Genomic DNA, 21,417 nt, shown 5'->3' with positions numbered 1-21,417 from the left:
CTATTATATCTTCTCTGTCCTTAATGGACCATAAATTTGGCAGTCCTTGTTGGCGTTTTTGAAAGCCAACTGCCTAATCAAATGCTGCTGGGTCTCTTTTCCTCTCACTTGCCTTTGTATTGCATCTGATAATTTTCCTAGAAATTGGGCATAAGACTGACCTCCTGGAAAGTTTTGGTGTCACTGCCCTTGAATTCTTCATCTGCATTAATCCTCTCCCATATGCCCAATGCTATCTTTCAAATATATGTTAAAATGGTATAGGCAGGATAGCTTGCTTTTTGGTTTTCTCACATTCTCCCACACCTATCAACATGTCATACATCATTCGAACTACAGTCTCCTGCCAGATCAACCTAGGGTAGTTTTGCCTTGGCCTCTTCACTATACCAAAAATATCCACTACAGGGGCCGGGTGATGCCACTAGAGGTAAGGTGCCTGCCTTGCTTGCGCTAGCCTTGGATGGACCGCGGTTTGATCCCTCGGTGTTCCATATGGTCCCCCAAGCCAGGAGCGACTTCTGAGCGCATAGCCAGGAGTAACCCCTGAGCGTCACTGGGTGTGGCCCAAAAACCAATATATATATATATATATGTATGTATGTATATATATATATATATATATATATATATATATATATATATACACTACAAGTACTAGGAAGGAATCAGGTATACTGTAGCCACTGTTTGAAAATCTTGGGTGAGGGGCTGTCCAAAGATTTAACTTTTGCTCCAGCCAGTTAAATATTCCTTACAACATAGAAAAGTGGGTCCATAAGAAGCACTGGCCTTTTTAAAATGGCCAAGTGAATTTAATTTTTAGCCCTTGGTAAGATGGAAGCTCATAAGGCCTAACTCTTCTGGGCTCTGACCTTATTCCATGTGACAGAAAAGAATTTTCAGACTCCAAATTTGAAGAGATGTTAACTGGCTTATCAATTGAGGTGCTGAAGTTGTTTTTTTTTTGGGGGGGTGCCACACCCATTTGATGCTCAGGGGTTACTCCTGGCTAAGCGCTCAGAAATTGCCCCTGGCTTAGGGGGACCATATGGGATGCCAGGGAATCGAACCGTGGTCCTTCCTTGGCTAGCGCTTGCAAGGCAGACACCTTACCGGCCCCAGAGGAGCTGAAGTTTTTTTTTTTTTTTTTTTTTTTGGTTTTTGGGCCACACCCGTTTGACGCTCAGGGGTTACTCCTGGCTATGTGCTCAGAAATCGCCCCTGGCTTGGGTGGACCATATGGGACGCCGGGGGATCGAACCGCGGTCCTTCCTTGGCTAGCGCTTGCAAGGCAGACACCTTACCTCCAGCGCCACCTACCCGGCCCCAGAAGCTGAAGTTTTAATAATGCCTGAAAATGCAGGTCTCTCTAGGCTGCCACCAGTAGTATTTGGAATATTATCATATGTTGGGTTAGTTTGAGATCAAGCCCCAGTTTCTACTGGAAGATACCTCTGATGACATTAAATATATATGTTATATTATATATACACACATATATATATATATAATTCTCCTGTATTGGGAGAGTGGGAGTAACACATTTGATTTTAGCTAAGTCCTACAGGAGGAGCTCATTTTTCTTTTTTTTGGTTTTTGAGTCACACCCAGCAGCCCTCAGGGGTTACTCCTGGCTCTATGCTCAGAAATCACTCCTGGCAAGCTCAGGGGACCATATGGGATGCTGGGATTCGAACCAATAACCTTCTGCATGAAAGGCAAATATGCCTTACCTCCATGCTATCTCTCTGGCCCCAGAGCTCTCATTTTTTGAGGCACAGAGGTTAACCAGTTCCAGGGGCTGAGAAGTTAACCAGTAGTAATTGAATATTCTATGATTAATATGTTGCTATGGGGCCGGAGAGATAGCACAGCGGTGCTTGCCTTGCAAGCAGCCGATCCAGAACCTAAGGTGGTTGGTTCGAATCCCGGTGTCCCATATGGTCCCCCGTGCCTGCCAGGAGCTATTTCTGAGCAGACGCCCAGGAGTAACCCCTGAGCACCACCGGGTGTGGCCCAAAAAAACAAACAAAAAACAAAACAAAACAAAACAAAAATATGTTGCTATTTTCTGTTGTTCCTAAGCAAACTTTTTCCTTTCCCCTACACTTCCCCCCTTGGCTCTGGAGCTTTCAGATTTGCACTATAAAAATAAGAGAAATGCTGTTTGTAACCACCCTGGCACTCTTTTGACCTGCAGAAGAGTGTCACCTCCCCAACTGCTTTCCACTGACAGATTACTGTGTCAGCTCAAATAATCCTCCAGATCAGATTTACCTGAACCAGTGTAGAATAATACTTGAACAATACTGTTATTTTGTTTTCTCTCTCTCTCTCTCTCTCTCTCTCTCTCTCTCTCTCTCTCTCTCTCTCTCTCTCTCTCTCTCTCTCTCTCTCACATTAAATGTTACATTTTGTTACATTCGTGGATTGGGAGGATTAACATCATTAACATGGCAATACTTCTCAAAACATTGTACAGATTTAATGCAATCCCTGTATGACAAGTGACATTTTTCAAGGAAGTGGGTCAAGAGATCCTGAAATTCATATGAAACAATAAATATCCTTGAATAGCTAAAGCAATCTTGGGGAATGGAAGATGGGAGGAATCAATTTCCCCAAATTAAAATTTTAAATATTTCTTTCTTTTGGATCATACCTGGCAGCGCTCAGGGGTTCTTCCTGGCTCTACGCTCAGAAATTGCTCCTGGCAGGCTCAGGGGACCACATGGGATGCCGAGATTCGAACCACTGTCCTTCTGCATGCAAGGCAAATGCCTTACTGCCATGCTATCTCCCCGGCCCAAATTTAAGTATTTCTTAACTAGATTACTTAAGAACCCACTATAGGCAGTCTTCATTTGTCTTTGTATTACCCAAGCCTACCACATGGTGGACTCTCAGCAAATGTCTGCAAAGTGAATCATATGTACAATTATGCCATCCTACTTGATCAGAACATTTTCACAAACAAAAAGTAAATAAAATTTAGCACAGATGTCACTGTGGGGGGAAGAAAAAGTGATTTTTGTAACAACCTTTAGAAAAACTTGGGGCCGGACGGTGGCGCTAAAGGTAAGGTGCCTGCCTTGCCTGCGCTAGCCTTGGACGGACCGCGGTTCGATCCCCCGGTGTCCCATATGGTCCCCCAAGCCAGGAGCAACTTCTGAGCACATAGCCAGGAGTAACCCCTGAGCGTTACTGGGTGTGGCCCAAAAACCAAAAAAAAAAAAAAAAGAAAAACTATACATTGGTGAAAGCTAAGATCATATCAAGTAGAAATGACTCTGAAGCAGGTAGGCTGGGCGGGAGAAGAAAATTTGGGAACTTGGTGGAGGCTAGTGGTCACCAGTGAAAAAATTAGTGTTTAAATACTATACTCCTAAAAATCAATCATGAATAAATTTGCAAATCATAGTGATAGTGACTCAATAATTTTTTTTTTTTTTTTTTTTTTTTGGTTTTTGGGTCACATCCGGCAGCACTCGGGTCACTCCTGGCTCTACGCTCAGAAATTGCCCCTGGCAGGCACAGGGGACCATATGGGATGCCGGGATTTGAACCACCGTTCTTCTGCATGCAAGGCAAATGCCCTACCTCCATGCTATCTCTCTGGCCCCATAAGCTTTAATTTTTTATTTGGGCCACACTCATTTGATACTCAGGGGCTACTCCTGGCTATGCACTCAGAAATCGCCCCTGGCTTGGGGGAACCATATGGGACGCCGGGGGATCGAACCAGCAGTCCGTCCTTGGCTAGTGCTTGCAAGACAGACTCATTACCTCTAGCACCACCTCTCCGACCCCAAGCTTTAATTTTTGATGAAAAAATGAGGCAAGGGCCAGATTGATAGCACAATGGTGGGGCATTGGCCTTGCATGCAGCCAACCTGAATAAACCCTAGTTCAATCCCTGGCATCCCATATAGTCCCCTGTGCCTGCCAGGAGCAATTTCTGAGTGCAGAGCCAGGAGCAATCCCTGAGCACTGCTGGGTGTGGCCCAAAAACCAAAAAAGAAAAGAAAAATGAGGCAAAATAACTTTCTTTTCTTGTTTTAGGGCCATACCCGGCAGTGCTCAGAGTTGACTCCTGGATCTGCACTCAAAAAATCACTCCTAGCAGGATTGGGAGACCATATGGGATGTCAGAGATGGAACCCATGTCAATTGCATGCAAGAAAAATGCCCTACCAGCTGTGCTATCATTCCAGCCCCAGAAAAATGGGCTTGTATAGATTGAGCAAATTTTATGTCAGAAATCTGAATTTGGGGCCAGAGCGACAGCACAGCGATAGGGTATTTGCCTTGCATGTAGCCAACCTTGAACGAACTCCAGTTCAATTCCTGGCATCCCAAATGTTCCCTGGAGTGTGCCAGGAGTGACTTCTGAGTGCAGAGCCAGGAGTAACCCCTGAGCATCACTGGGTGTGCCCCAAAACCAAAATCCAAAAAAAGAAGAAAAGCATGTCTGAAAGACTGATATATTATGCCACCAATATTTAATGATACCTAGAAGAGAGCCAGGAATAGAATTTCTAATTCCTAGAGATTGCTATATTCTACCTTTATTGCTAGGTCATTTCTCTAGAACCAAAAAAGGGTAAAACTAAAAATAAGACAAAAAAGAAAACAATCCTCACAGACACATTTAGAAAAAAATATGTATTCAGAGCAATTTTCAATGCAAAAATATATTTATTTTAAAATTCAAAGAAAAATAAATTCACTTCAAAAAGGAATCACTTTGATACTTTCTTCTTTGATGTTCTGGAGCCTCTTCATGTGACAGGATCATCAGGATAAAAATCCAGCAGGGAGAAATCTTGTTGCAATGGATAGCTGTTTTCATCTAACACAAAGAGGCTCTGCATCTTGACTACACAAGGTGTCCTGCTGCTTTTCATCAGAGAGTATAACAAGTCTGCTGCCACCATGCCATAGGTGACCTCTGATGAAGGGGCTAAAGAAAATTAAAACACACGCACAGAAAATTATGTTAGTGTCTCTTACAGTTTGACAGAAAGGCGAACATTGAAAAGTTCAATATTGGGCCCCATACCAGAGCCTTTTCTCCCTAGCCTGAGGAGTGTTGGGAGGCTTGGAAGGCCCCCAGCCGTCCTTGTCTTTTTCCCCTGACTCCAGGCCTTCCCTGGGTGCCAGCTCAGATGGCCAGAAGTGGGTTCAGGTGGACTTTTAGTGATCCTCAGGTTCCCCCCTCCCTCCGTACTCCAGGGGGGAGGTGCATGGAGAGGAGGGCAGGCAGACATCTGGCTTCCAGTTTCCTCTTTGATTCTGGAGATCAGCTCTTGCCAGGTATGGGGTTTGGGGAGGCTCCATACCAGAGCCTTTTCTCCTTAGCCTGGGGAGTGCTGGGAGGCTTAGCAGGCTCCCAGCCGTCCTTGTCTTTTCCCCCTGACTCCAGGCCTTCCCTGGGTGCCAGCTCAGATGGCCAGAAGTGGGTTCAGGTGGACTCTTAGTGGTCCTCAGGTTCCCCCCTCCCTCCGTACTCCAGGGGGGAGGTGCATGGGGAGGAGGGCGGGCAGACATCTGGCTTCCGGTTTCCTCCTTGATTCTGGAGACCAGCTCTTGCTGGTCTCCTGGACTTCAGTCTTTCCCTGGGCACCGGTCTAGGTGGACTCTATAGGGGTCAACAGGCTTTCCCCCTATCTCTCCCTACACTAACGGGAATGCACTCTGGGAGGAGGGCAGGCTGTTCTAGCACTGGTTTATGTTGGGACACTCAGTGAAAATTTTTTCTCTTTGTTTTCATATTGATAGTATTGTGTGCACATATTCTATATATCCATAATATCCATCTTGTATTGGGACCTTGATTCTGCCCTACAAAGCTCATTTCTAATATTTTACTGCCTCAGTCCCAACCCTTACGTCCCCCCATCCTTCCATGTAGGTGCAGCTAATGACATGAAGCTCACCACATAGAATGATAAATGCAGTTAGAGAAATAACTACACTAAAAACTATCATAACAATGTGAATGAATGAGGGAAAAAGAAAGCCTGTCTCGAGTACAGGTGTGGGTGGGGTGGGGAGTAGGTAGATCTGGGAAATTGGTGGTGGGAATCCTGCACTGGTGAAGGGGGGTGTTCTTTTTTGGGGGGGGGTTTTGGGCCACACCCGGCATTGCTCAGGGGTTACTCCTGGCTGTCTGCTCAGAAATAGCTCCTGGCAGGCACGGGGGACCATATGGGACACTGGGATTTGAACCAACCACCTTTCGTCCTGGATCGACTGCTTGCAAGGCAAACACCGCTGTGCTATCTCTCCGGGCCCAGGGGGTGTTCTTTACATGACTGTAATCATACAACTACAATTATACTTGTAATCATGGTGTTTAAATAAAGATAATTAAAAAAATTTTTTAAAAAAATAGAAAAGTTCAATATTGGGGCCGAGAGATAGCATGGAGGTAAGGCATTTGCCTTGCATACAAAGGATGGTGATTTGGATTTCAGCATCCCATATGGTCCCCAGAGCCTGCCAGAGCGATTTCTGAGCATAGAGCCAGGAGTAACCCCTGAGCGCTGCTGGGTGTGACCCAAAATCCAAAAAAAATAAATAAAGAAAAGTTCAATGTTTCCTTGGTTTTCAAGTCCCAAACCTACTTTAAAATTCTATTTGGTCCTCCCTCCCTCCCTCCCTCCCCTCCCCTCCCCTCCCCTCCCCTCCCCTCCCCTCTCCTCCCCTCCCCTCCCCTCCCCTCCCCCCCCTCCCTCCCTCCCTCCCTCCCTCCCTCCCTCCCTCCCTCCCTCCCTCCCTCCCTCCCTCCCTCTTCCTTCCTTCCTTCCTTCCTTCCAATTTTTGGGTCTCACCCGGCAGCGCTCAGGGGTTATTCCTGGCTCTATGCTCAGAAATCACTCCTGCCAGGCTCAGGGGACCATATGGGATGCTGGGATTGGAACCACCGTCCTTCTACATGCAAGGTAAATGCCCTACCTCCATGCCATCTCTCTGGCCCCTTTTTCTTTTTTGGGGGGGTAAACAGGGGGGGGTCTTACTCAACAATCATTCTTGGCAGGGACTGGGGAACCAAATGTGGTGCCAAGGATCAACTTGAATTATTTGACACAAGCAAGGTCCCTACCTACTGCTCTCCAGCCCTTGATTTTTCTGTCTCTTCTCTTAATAGTACCAAATTACTAAAGGAACTCTAGAATGGTGACATACTATTCCTGCTGAGCATAGCCGGGGGTGAGTAGTAAGGGGAGGTGTATGATAACACATTGCTTGGACTGATACTAATGTAGGCAGACTAAATAAGCAACAGGTACAAGTTAAAAAAACACCAAATGTCAAATAAGTAGACATTTCAGTCTACTTAACTGGGGCAGACACACCTCTCCCAGATATTCTAAGCAGTCAGACACCTCAAACAGTGACTAATCCTACCTGTTTCACAATCTGCAAGTCAATCAGGTCTAAGAATCCCTATATGTCACCTTTTTCTTTTTTTTAGGTTTTTGGGTCACACCTGGCAGTGCTCAGGGGTTACTCCTGGCTCTATGCTCAGAAATCGCCCCCGGCAGGCTCGGGGGACCATATGGGATGCCAGGATTCGAACCACCTTCCTGCATGAAAGGCAAACGCCTTTCCTCCATGCTATCTCTTCGGCCCCCTATATGTCACCTTGATACAACCTCTTTCATCTCAAATCTCGCCTTCAAACCATAATAAACAGATCCTGACATACATCTGTAAGGTCTTCAACCACTCTCTGTTCATAGCTTAGTACTCCAAGGCTGCCAGGAGTTAGCCCTGAGCACTGCCAGGCATGACCCATGAATCAAAAAAAAAAAGAAAAAAAAATTGTAGTTATATGCCAGGAGTGATTCTGGCCCCATAGTACCACTGGGCCTGAATGCCTAACTATCAAGCCTATACCACTATGCTAAGTATCACACGAAGAAGCACTCTGCACACCCAGCTACTGGGAACAACTCTCTACTAGAACCACCCACTATTCTATCCACTGTTAAGAGACAGAGCAATTAGTTGAACTTGTGATCATGTTAGAGTCTGACTATTGAAGAAAGGTATAGAGGGTGATAATCTGACAAGGTTTATTTTTGGTTTGGGCCATTGACTATACCACCTTCAGGGGTCTCAAACTCCGCGGGCCGCAAACGGCCCTCCGTACAACATTTTGTGGCCCTGCCCTAGAGAAATCTTATTTTGTTTTGTTTTGTTTTAGTTGTTTGGATCATACACCCCAATGTTCAAGGCTTACTACTGACTTTGCACTCAAAGATCACCCCGACTTTGCCTCCTGCAGCCCCCAGGTAAATTGAGTTTGAGACCCCTGAATAGATCACAGCTGAAGATGATACAAAGCTACTCCACTGCCAGTAAACTACCTTCAAATATATACTCTCACACCTTTAATCACTTAACTGTTAGAAAACTAAGATCCTAGCAGTACTTTACTAATTAGGAGTTTAAAATTTAACATAAGAGAATGTTAGTTGCTTGTTTTTTCTTCATGCATTGGGACAGATGTCGGACAAGTCTTTCTTTCCAACTTACATGGTCTTATGTTTTACTCAAGCTAAATTATCCTTTCACTTTTAGAGGTAGAGGGAAGAAAACCACTCTTAGTTTTATAGTACCATGTTCTCTCTGTTCCAATATACTATCTCCAGTCCTGAAATGAGAGGTTTTATTAAGGACAGCCTCTTAGTGGCATGTTATACATTAAATTATAATTTAATAATTTAAATTATATAAATTACCTATAATTCTGTTGAGCCAGTCAGGAGGGATGTTAAGAAGAATCTTCTCTATAATCTTTGATCCTGCATGGACACAAACTTTCTCTCTTTCATCACTGATGGTAATTAAAGCTGACCTAGAAAAAATAAATACCATCCAAAAACTTTCAAATAAGGAAATGCTCAAATGCAATATACTTTCTGAATAGATGGCATCAAAGAAATACAAATAATTCTTGGACTTTGACTACAGAACTGAATTACTAAGAGGTGAGGGGAGGGGTTCAGGGGACAAAATTTAAATGTGGATCGGATGTGACACAAAGACAATGTTAGAAAATCTTTGGCACTATAGTGGTGGCACTATTGTGGCCACCTGAGACCGGTTGGTCTTAGTGTACCTAAAGAATAAATGTTAATACTATTGCAACCATGTTATCTTAACTATAATAAAACAAAAAATGTTAAGGAAAATTTAAGGCCAGAGAGGTAGTACAAGATGTAAGGTACTTACTTGTCTTACATGTAGCCAGCCCCAGTCTGATCCCTAAACACCACCAGAGTCAGGAGAAGACCTTGAGTATTGTCAGGTGCAACCCAATACCCTCCCCAACTTCACAGGACTTGCCAATGGATTAGATAGGGATAAATAAGCTGGGAAAGGTTTGATTGCCATAATTCTCATACCTACGGAGCTAGCTCAGATGACTTTTATTGAAATCCATTTCTACTTTCAGTTTTCTGTCTCAGCACCTTTACCATTATTGTTTATTTTAGTAAATATTCATATTCATCCAATTATCAATGATCTAAATATTTATGAACCCCTTTACCTATAATTCAGTCACTAACTACTGTCAATTCCACTTTCCAACTTCTATTAAATTTATCTATTCCCACTTATTAGCCCCAGTCAAACAGCATTATCCCCTACAAACATAAAGCACTGAGCCTCTTAACTTTTTCCCATACTAACCCTTAGAACATCAGGAATGATATAACACAAGTTAACTAATAATCTATATGTTCTCTCTCAACTATAAGAAATATATTTTATAATACATTATATACATTATATAAACCATATTTCTTAATTCAAGTTCATTTTCCTTTGTTTAAAATTCTTTTACTTAGATATAAGGTCTATAGGCTAAAATTTTAAGTGTTTTTAAAGTATTCCATAATTGACATGCTGAAAAAAAAAAATATATATATATATTTTTTTTTGGTTTTTGGGCCACACCCGGCAGTGCTCAGGGGTTACTCCTGGCTGTCTGCTCAGAAATAGCTCCTGGCAGGCACGGGGGACCATATGGGACACCGGGATTCGAACCAACCACCTTTGGTCCTGGATCGGCTGCTTGCAAGGCAAACGCTGCTGTGCTATCTCTCTGGGCCAGACATGCTGAGAATATTTATATTTACTCTTAAATACCACAGTCTAAAAAATTTTCAAGAGCATATAATTTAATTTAAAAGATTATCCAAAACACTGGATTTTCTTCTTTTTTTTCTTTTTTTTTCTTTTTGCTGGGATGGGGGACTATTCCTGGCTTTTCGCTCAGGAGTGACCCTTTGGGCACAGGGAGTATCATATGTGGCATTGTGATCTGAGTTAATTTTTTCACTTGTGACTGATAAGTGTAAAGTTGTTTTTCACTAACAAGTTAGTTTTCCCAATACCATTTGCTGAAGAGGCTTTCCTTTCTATTTCATACTGATAGTTGCTTTGTCAAAGACTAGATGACCATATACTTCAGGTGGACAGCTAATCTTTGAAAACAGAGCAAAGAGTATGAAGTGAAGCAAGGAAAGCTTATTTATTTAGCAAACAGTATTGGGAAAAACCACGCAGTCAAAAGTAAAAAGATGAATTCATACTCCTTTCTGAAAAAGAAAACAATACTGTCTTCAGTATAGCTGCTTGAAGACAATAAAATCTCCCAATTATTGCTTTTAAAAGTTATTATTACTGGGTAAGTTTTAGTTTCACAGCTACTAATCTGTCAAAGTGAATATTTTATTATATTGGATATCTCTAGTTAGATTTCATTGGGATGAAAACATGGAAATACAAATGTTTTTAATCTTACCTATAGTATAGTTTCTTCATAGTCGATGGCAAGCACCTAAAGCATTGTTCGTAGATCTTGTTCTCATCTATTTCTAGTTTTGATTCACACTTTGCACAGCCAGTATATATAATGTGCGGAAGAGAAAGGTAAATACTCTCCAGGGAACTGTCAGTGTTTAGAGTTATCTTCTGAGCTTCCGTAACAGGAAAGACTAGCTCTAAAATGTGAGCTTTGATTAAAATTACTCCTAAAAAAAGACAAACCAAAAGTAATGTTACTGGTCATAGGGCCAAAATTAGAACCACAATTTATAAATATAGATAATTATATAGATTATTATGAGTTACTAATCACAATGAATATATCCAAAGTTTTGTTCATGCATTTTTTGTTTTGTTTTGTTTTGTTTTGGGGCCACACCTGGTTGCACTTAGGGGTTACTCCTGGCTCTGTGCTCAGAAATTGCTGCTGGCAGGCTCAGGGAACAATATGGGATGCCAGGAATCGAACCTGGGTCCATCCCTGGTCAGCCATATGCAAGGCAAACGTCCTATCACTGTGCTATCTCTCCAGCCCCCATTTGTTCTTACATTTTGGTTCTTTATTACCTTCCTAATTTTACTTACTTATGACTTCAGCGTTTACTTTAGAATAAAAGAGATGACCAGTTCTAGACTGAATTGAAGATTTATGTGATTAATCTGGCTGAAAAGATGGCTATTTTCTTCTTCCTTGTCTATGGAATCATGCAAAATTAGTCTAATTTCTCTATTAAAAGAAATTCCTTCATGGGGCCAGAGAGATAGCACAGCGGTCTTTGCCTTGCAAGCAGCTGACGCAGGACCTAAGGTGGTTGGTTCAAATCCCGGTGTTCCATATGGTCCCCAGTGCCTGCCAGGAGCTATTTCTGAGCAGAAATATTTTCTGAGAGAAATCCCTGAGCACTGCCGGGTGTGGCCCAAAAACCAAAAAAAAAAGAATTTCCTTCAAACACTGAGAATAGTATTTTCACAGTCCTCTCCTCCGTCTTATTAACTGATCATTTTCAAACTTTCAAACTCAAACAGGTCAGTATTCTAGTCTCTACTTGTCCTAAAATAACACACATCACTTGCTAATCCTATGTTAATATATATACATATGTATATGTATATATGTTTTGTTTTGTTTTGTTTGGGGCCACACCTGGTGACGCTCAGGGGTTACTCCTGGCTCTCACTCAGAAATCGCTCCTGGCTGGAGGGACCATATGGGACACTGGGGGATAGAACTGTGGTCTGTCCTAGGTCAGCTGCATGCAAGGCAAACTCCCTACCTCTGCACTATTGCTGTGGCCCCTCATATATATATATATGTATATATATGTATATATATACATATATATACATACATACATACACGTATATGTATATAATGTATATATGTAATATATTTATGCCCACCAATATCCACCTTTGAATGTTGGTTACATAATCACATAAACACTGAGATTCTATTTATTAAATGTGACATACCAGGCACCTGAAGTACTCACTGGCTCATCCATTCACCCATCAAACAAATACAGAAAATTTATTATTAGTCTTATATCCTTTCTTCCCCAATTTAATCTTGCCTGTTGTATTCTAGTGGCTATGCTCCATCCCTTTGAACTATTTCCCAATACTGAGACCAATGATTTGATCTCAGGATTTTTCATTCTTCCTTTCCAAAGTTTAAAGATTAAATTTGTTGATCCTTTCAGAAGTACAGATCAAGGTGTCATTATTCTTTCTTCCTTTCTTTTTTTGGGCCACACCCAGTGACACTTAGGGGTTACTCCTGGCTATGCGCTCAGAAATCACTCCTGGTTTGGGGAAACATATGGGATACTGGGAGATGGAACCACGGACTGTCTTGGGTTAGTGCATGCAAGGCAAACGCCCTACCGCTTGTGCCACCGCTCCGGTCACGAGTGCTCATTTTCTTTTTCTTTTTTCTTTTTGGTTTGGTTTTTGGGTCACACCCAGCAGCATTCAGGGGTTACTCCTGACTCTATGCTCAGAAATCACTTCTGGCAGGCTCGGGGGACCATATGGGATGCCAGGATTTGAACCACCATCCTTCTGCAGGGCAAATGCCTTACCTCCATGCTATCTCTCTGGCCCTCATTTTCATTTTTCTATTTTATTAATAATGGCTGCTTATAGATATACATAAAAATTTAAAAAAATGTTTACTGGCCATTATAATTACAAATTAACTTCAAAGGGTTGTAGGCAGAACAGCTATGAGGATCCAATATCTGGTTCCGTTATTTTAAAGATATGTATTTCACTTTTATATTCAATTTCACATTTTCCTCACATATGGTAGCTTCTTTGCTTTGAAACTAGAAATGTATAAAATATAAAAAAAGCTTACCTGAACACTTATCCTCTAGGTGTTTTGCCAAGTCTGACATCTTCACAAGAGAAGGCACAGTTTTTTGAAATTTTGCTTTGAAAGTAATTGCTCTTACATCATCATCAAACAGGCATTCACAGGACGACCAATATGTTGTATGCAATTCTAGGTTTTCTAAGATGCAATTGCGCTGAACATAAAGATATTTAAATTCCCAAATATAATCTTAAACAAAAACACAAAGTTACCAAAAGTCAACTATGTAGACTTAGAATCACACTGAATGCCCTGATTAAATCATAAGAGTTGCTTTTTTTTGGGGGGGGCACACTCAGTGATGCTCTGGGGTTACTCCTGGCTATGAACTCAGAAACTGCTCCTGGCTTGGGGGACCATATGGGATGCTGGGGGAACAAACTGCGGTCTGTCCTATCATAGCGCGTGTGCAAGGCAAACACCCTTCGCTTGCACCACCACTTGGGCCTCAAGAGTTGCTTTTTTTTTGTTTGTTTTTTCAGGCCACAACCTTTTTTGTTTGTTTGTTTGTTTGTTTGTTTGTTTGTTTTTGGGCCACACCCATCAGTGCTCAGGGGTTACTCCTGGCTATCTGCTCAGAAATAGCTCCTGGCAGGCACGGGGGACCATATGGGACACCGGGATTCAAACCAACCACCTTAGGTCCTTGGTCGGCTGCTTGCAAGGCAAACACCGTTGTGCTATCTCTTAGGCCCCAAGAGCTGCTTTTTTTTAATTGGTCACAAAGTTGTTCACGATTGAGTTTCAGTCATATAACGTATGACACCCTTCACCAGTGCACATTTCCCACCATCACTGTTCCCAATTTCCTTCCAGTCCTCCCCTCTGATCTCTTTCCTGTCTGTCTCAGTAGCAGATATTTCTCTTCTCTCTTTCTCTATTCTCTCTCTCTATCCTCTCTACCCCCTCTCTCTTTTCCTTTAGACACTGGTTTGCTATACTGTTATTGAAGGAATTTCATACACATCACTTTACCTGATTTTCAGCACCCAGTTCTTGTCCAGAGTAATTATTTTTGAACTATCATTATCATAGTGATCCCTTCTCTTCCCTATCTACATTCCCCCACTATTTGTGGCAAGCTTCCTACCATGAACCAGTCCTCTTAGCCCTCATCTCTATTGTCTCTGGATAGTATTACTATACTATCTTTTATTTTAGCCCTAATTAAGGCAATGAAATATAATATTTATCACACAAAGAAACAAAATAGGGGCTGGAGACATAGCACAGCATATGAGGCAAGAATTCTACATCCTACTCTGTTTAATCCCTAGCACCACACATAACACAGAAACAAAAAAAGCACACATTTAGATACAAAAGCACCTATTTTTAATTCACCCAGTAAAGATTCTACTAATTTGTTGCTATTGATGTCTTTCTTCAAGTCTATTAGCAGGTGTTTAGAGTATTCTGATGGCCCCTCATTGGTGCAGATATGTTTAGTCTTGTGATTTCTTTCTGATGTATACATTCCTTGATTATTAAGAAATGCCCATATTTGTCTGTTACAACCTTTATTTATTTGTTTGTTTGTTTGTTTATTTAGGTTTTTGGGCCATACCAGCAGCTCTCAGGGACTACTCCTGGCTCTACACTAAGAATTATTCCTGGCAGGATACAAAATTAATATACAAAAATCCATGGCCCTTCTATATACAAATAATATAAGAAAAGAGATATTAAATAAATAACACCATTCATAATTGTGCCTCAGAAAATTAAGTACCTTAGAGTTAACTTAACCAAATAGGTAAAAGACCTATATAAACACTACTTTAAGAAATTAAAGAGGATGGGGCTGGAGAGATAGCATGAAGATAGGGCATTTGTCTTGCATGCAGAAGAATGGTGGTTCGAATCCCAGCATCCCATATGGTTCCCTGAGCCTGCCCGGAGCGATTTCTGAGCATAGAACCAGGAGGACATCTGAGTGCTGCCAGTTGTGACCCAAAAACCAATAACCAAAAAAAAAAAAAATTAAAGAGGACACAAGGTCACAGAAACACATCTACTGCTCATAAACTGTGAGGATCAACATCATTAAAATATTGGGGCCGAAAAAAATAAATGTTGGGGCCGGAGAGATAGCATGGAGGTAGGTGTTTGGCTTTCATGCTGAAGGTCACTGGTTTGAATTCCGGCATCCCATATGGTCCCTCGAGCCTGCCAGGAGCAATTTCTGAGCATAGAGCCAGGAGGAACCCCTGAGCGTTGCTGGGTGTGACCCCCCCAAAAAAAAAAAGTCAATACTTCCCAAAGCATTGTACAGATTTAATTCAATCCCAATAAGAATTCCCATAACATTCTTCAAAGAGGTGGATCAAATTCACTTGCAACAACAAATGTCCAAGAGCAATTCTTGGAGAAAAGAAGATGGGAGGAATCACTTTCCCCAACCTTAAACTGTACTATAAAGCAGTAGTTATTAAAACTGTATGGTAAAGGGATAAAGACAAACCCTTGGGTCAATGGAATAAACTTGACTAGAGTGGTCAAGACCGATCATCAGGGATATACTCAATTAATCTTTGATAAGGTGGCAAGAAATAAAAAATGGAGTAAAAAATGCCTCTTCAACAAGTGGTGCTAGAAAAATTGGTCAACTGCATGCAAAGAAGACTCAAACCTCTCTTTACTATTATGCAAAAAGGTCAAATCAGGGGCCAGGCGGTGGCGCTAGAGGTAAGGTGTCTGCCTTGCCAGCGCTAGCCTAGGTCGGACTGCGGTTCGATCCCGGGTGTCCCATATGGCCCCCCAAGCCAGGAGCGACTTCTGAGCGCGTAGCCAGGAGTAACCCCTGAGCGTTACCGGGTGTGGCCCAAAAACCAAAAAAAAAAGGTCAAATCAAAAAGGATTAAAGACCTTGATATTAGACTTGAAACCATAAGTACATAGAGGAAAAAGTATGCAGAACACTCCATGACATTGCAGCTAAAGGCATTTTCAAGGATGAAATACTGCTCTCCAAGCAAGTTGAAGCAAATATAAACAAATGGAGCTAAATTATGCAGAGAAGCTTCTGCACTTCAAAGGAAACAGTGACTAGGATACAAAGACAACCCACAGAATGGGAGAAAGTATTCACCCAGTGCCCATCAGATAAGAAGTTAATATCTAAGATATACAAGATACTGATAGAACTTAGCATTAAAAACATCATAACTCGGGCCTGGAGAGACAGCACAGCGGCGTTTGCCTTGCAAGCAGCCAATCCAGGACCAAAGGTGGTTGGTTCGAATCCCGGTGTCCCATATGGTCCCCTGTGCCTGCCAGGAGCTATTTCTGAGCAGATAGCCAGGAGTAACCCCTGAGCAATGCCGGGTGTGGCCCAAAAACCAAAACAAACAAACAAAAAAAATCATAACTCCATCCAAAAATAGAAAAGGGGCTGGAGAGATAGCATGGAGGTAGGGTGTTTGCCTTGCATGCAGGAGTGTGGTTTGAATCCCAGCATCCCATATGGTCCCCCGAGCCTGTCAGAATCGATTTCTGAGTGTAGAGCCAGGAGTAACCCCTGAGTGCTGCTGGGTGTGACCCCCTCCCCCCCAAAAAATAGGGAGAAGAAATGAACAGACATTTCCTCAAAGAAGAAATACAGATGGCCAAAAAGGCACATGAAACAATGTTTCACATCACTAATCATCAGGGAAATGCAAATCAATACAACAATGAGATATCATCTCACAGCACAGAGACTGGTCCTATCACAAAGATCAAAAACAACCAGTGCTGGTGTGGATGTGGGGAAAAAGAGATTCGTTCACTGCTGGTGAGAATGCAGACTAGTCCAGCCTTTTAGAAAAACAATATGGGTATTTCTCAGAAAACCTAGAAACCGAGTTTCCATATAATCCGGCAATACCACTACTAGGGATATACCATACCAAAAAACACAATGCACAAATCCTCTGCATTCCTATGTTTGTTGCAGCACTATTGACAATAGCCAGAATCTGGAAACTACTTAACTGTCCAAGTACAGCTGAGTGGATAAAGAAACCGTGGTACATCTACACAACTGAAAGCAAGTTCGATCAAGCAATTTACATACTGTAGCTAAACACAGAGCACTCACAGTGCTATCTCCTAGTTCTCTAAACATACAGAGCTCACACCCTACTTTTCCCTTACCTGGTTGGCTGCAGCACATTATAAGTATCCTACTCTAATGGAAAATAAATGGAGTAATTTCTCCAAAGTTGATCGTGGTTCGTTTGAATCTGTAAGCTCTCTAAGCTAAGCCACTTGAGAAAACTTCCTGGGATCCCACATCCCTGGCATCAACTACACATACAATGTCATGATATTCTTAGCAGATCAATTAATTGAGACTCAACAAGCCAGAAGGGAGTAGAAGAATATAATACAAAAACTCAATAAGACCTCACTAAGAATACTTTATCCAGCAAGATTATCATTCAAATTTATAGGAACAATACAAAGCTTCAGGGACAGGCAACAACTTAGGGAAATCATAGCCTTGCAACAAATTTTATTTTTTGTTTTGTTTTGTTTTGTTTTTTTTTGTTTTTTGTTTTTTTCGGGCCACACCCATCTGATGCTCAGGGGTTACTCCTGGCTAAGGGCTCAGAAATTGCCCCTGGCTTGGGGGGACCATATGGGACGCCAGGGGATCGAACCGAGGTGGCGATCTTTCCTTGGCTAGCGCTTGCAAGGCAGATACCTTACCTCAAGCGCCACCTCGCCGGCCCCTGAAATAAATTTTATAAACTTAACAAACTTCCTTAAAGGACATAGCAAACTTCTCAAAACATGGCACTCACTTGTGAAATTTATGGTTGCCATCTACTACATTAAGGAAGATATGTTTACTCCTACATTGTTAAGTGATTTTTTTTATGTATTTTGAATTACAAATTGACATCTCAGGCTGGAGAGAGCACAGTTGTAAGCTGCCTACCCAGGACAGACAGTGGTTCAAATCCTGGCGTCCCATTTGGTCCCCCGTGCCTGTCAGGAGTGATTTCTGAGCACAGAGCCAGGAGTAACCTGTGTGCAGCTGGGTGTGACCCAATCCCCCCCCCAATTTAGCATCAATGAAATTGAATATGCTGTTCTATTACTCTTTTCAATATTCCCTTTTTTGGGATAAAAACTTTGTACTTTTAAAGACCTATTCAGATTTTCCCTTTACATTTTCTTAATTCTCTTCACTAAATATTATGTATTTCACTTTTTTTTTGTTCGTTTTGTTTTTTGTTTTTTGGGCCACACCCAGCGGTGCTCAGGAGTTACTCCTGGCTGTCTGCTCAGAAATAGCTCCTGGCAGGCATGGGGGACCATATGGGACACCAGGATTCGAACCAACCACCTTTGGTCCTGGATCGGCTGCTTGCAAGGCAAACACCGCTATGCTATCTCTCCGTGCCCTATGTATTTAACTCTTACTAAATTTTACCTATCATAGGTAGGCTTTACCTATCTCATGTAAACTCATACATTAGTGAAGTATTTGTTTTGTTTGGTTTGAGTTTGGGGCCACACCCAATGGTGCTCAGGTATTACTCCTGGCTCTGTGCTCATGAATCACTTTTGGTGGTACTCAGAGAACACATACACACATGGGATGCAGAGGATTAAACCCAAGTCAGCCTCGAGCAAGGCCCTACCTGCTATACAATTGCTCTAGCCCCAGTGAAGAATTTTTTTAAATAGCTTTACTACCAAATAAATAAATAAAATAGCTTTACTAATAACAGGGATGATAGTATTATTACCATATGAGACCAAAGTAAAAAAAAAAAGTGAAATATTTTTGAGAGACCAGACTTAAAAACTTTTCTATGTACTTGAGAGTAGGCATTATATTGTATTATATTAAATGAGTTTAATATTTTCTACTTGCATAGGTTAAAATCATATAGCAATCAATCATCACAAAATTGGTTTATTGATTTATTTTCTGATAATAACATTTGCTATTATTTGCTCTAAGTTTTCTTGGAACAAGCCAATATGAAATTTATTTTATTTTATTATTATTATTATTATTATTATTATTATTATTATTATTTTTGGTTTTTGGTCACACCCGGCAGCGCTCAAGGGTTACTCCTGGCTCCAGGCTCAAACATCGCTCCTGGCAGGCTCCGGGGACCATATGGAATGCCGGGATTCAAACCACAAACCTTCTGCATGCAAGGCAAATGCCTTACCTCCACGCTATCTCTCTGGTCCCAAGCCAACATGAAATTAATTTATGTGCCTACTAAGGAGACAGGCTGGTGGAGGTAAGAAAATTTGGGATAGTAGAGGGAAGGTCACAGTGGTAGTGGGATTGGTGCTAGAACACTGTGTCTGAAAAAACTGTATATCATTTGTAAATCACAGTATTTCTTTTTTTTTTTTTTGGTTTTTGGGCCACACCCGGTAACGCTCAGGGGTTACTGCTGGCTATGTGCTCAGAAGTTGCTCCTGGCTTGGGGGACCATATGGGACACCGGGGGATCGAACCTTGGTCCGTCCAAGGCTAGCGCAGGCAAGGCAGGCACTTTACCTTTAGCGCCACCGCCCGGCCCCAAATCACAGTATTTCAATACAAACAAATTTTAAAAACAAAGAGTAACAGTATATCTATAAATATACTATGTATATATAGCATATATACACATATACTATGTATACATCACAAGTATACAAGTATACTTGTGGGGCCTCTGAGCAAGTATGATAAAGATGAGACTGGAGAGATAGTACAATGGGTCCAGTGCTTGCCTTGTAAGCAGCCAAACTGAGTTCAATACTTACTACCCCATATGGGCCTCTGAGCACTGCCAGGAACAATTTCTCTCTCTCTCCTTTTTTTTTTTTTTTGTTAGTTTTTTGTCTTTTGGGTCATACCTGGCAGCACTCAGGGGTTACTCCTGGCTCTATGCTCAGAAATCACTCCTGGCAGGCTCAGGGAACCATATGAGATGCCAGGATTTGAACCACTGTTCTTCTGCATGCAGGGAAAATACCCTACCTCCATACTCTCTCTCCGGCCCTGCCAGGAGCAATTTCTGAGTGCAGAGCCAGGATTAAACACTGAGCAACACAGGGTGAAGCCACCCCCAAACCTTAAAAAGTAAAGTGTGTTGGGCCCAGAGAGATAGCACAGCGGCATTTGCCTTGCAAGCAGCCGATCCAGGACCAAAGGTGGTTGGTTCGAATCCCGGTGTCCCATATGGTTCCCCGTGCCTGCCAGGAGCTATTTCTGAGCAGACAGCCAGGAGTAACCCCTGAGCACTGCCGGGTGTGGCCCAAAAACCAAAAAAATAAAATAAAATAAAATAAAGTGTGTTGAACGAATAAATAAAACAATTATATCACTATTCCTAAATATGCAAATTCTCACTATCAAAATCCAAAGGACTATCTAGAGATAAGTATAATTTCTAATAACTAAATAACTTATTCTTAAAAATGATCATTCTTTGTTTCTCATGGTGATTAGATTAAAAAAATTAATAGGCGTATTAAGCATTGAACAATCTGGTATGCTATATATATATATATACTGAGCAACAGGCTATGCTATAACTAGATGAATACCTCTGATCTACATTCTGTTAAGCAGCACTAACTCATATTCCTAACTATGGTACAGTGGTCAATAATGATGACTGGCCTACCCCGGACATATGTTTGTCAGATTTCTCAACCAAACAAATATTTGTAATTGTCTTATCCTAACATAAAAGCCTAAAACCAGAGTTATCTCAAATTCTAGTTATAGGTTATTAATGTTTAACAGGGATGATGTGATTGATCCTCTTTTGTAAGCAGGAGTTTGGGAAGAAATGTTAACTCTTTTGGGTAAAAACAAAACAAAAATGATTTGGGGACCTAAGAGTTAGTTCAATGAACTGGAGCATATGCTTTGCATGTTGAGGATCCATGCACTAATTGTCACCTGAATACCAATAGGATTGGCCCCCAAGCACTGGGATGACAGCTGCCTCTGGGTAAAATCCAGAATTCTAGTATAACAGAGAATTGTTTTAAATTTCTTTTTGAAGGCTGAAGTGATAGAACAGCAGGTAGGGGGTTTGCCTTGTACATGGCTGATCTGGGTCCGATCCCACATGGTCCTGCAAGCACTATCAAGAGTGGCTCCTGATCAGGGTCAGAGCAAGGATTAGTTCCACATTTGAGTGTAGCCCCCCCCCAAATAAATT

General features: G+C 41.8%; 1 protein-coding gene across 1 annotated transcript in view; it reads right to left on the bottom strand.

Moving 5' to 3' along the window:
* Window positions 1–4,681: 4,681 nt before the first annotated feature.
* Window positions 4,682–21,417, bottom strand: part of SHLD2 (shieldin complex subunit 2) — a 23,517-nt gene continuing 6,781 nt past the window's right edge. The window contains exons 5-8 of the mRNA XM_049790656.1: window positions 13,214–13,420; window positions 10,829–11,057; window positions 8,757–8,872; window positions 4,682–4,966 (exon numbers count right to left, since the gene is read on the bottom strand). Coding sequence (XP_049646613.1) covers window positions 4,785–4,966; window positions 8,757–8,872; window positions 10,829–11,057; window positions 13,214–13,420 — 734 coding nt within the window. The 3' untranslated portion in view covers window positions 4,682–4,784. The remainder of the gene's footprint in view (window positions 4,967–8,756; window positions 8,873–10,828; window positions 11,058–13,213; window positions 13,421–21,417) is intronic.

The sequence above is a fragment of the Suncus etruscus genome, chromosome 17, assembly GCF_024139225.1.
Source record: "Suncus etruscus isolate mSunEtr1 chromosome 17, mSunEtr1.pri.cur, whole genome shotgun sequence".
Classification (NCBI taxonomy): domain Eukaryota; kingdom Metazoa; phylum Chordata; class Mammalia; order Eulipotyphla; family Soricidae; genus Suncus; species Suncus etruscus.
The sequence above is the reverse complement of the archived record's forward strand: the minus strand, read 5'-3'. Positions and strand labels throughout refer to the sequence as shown.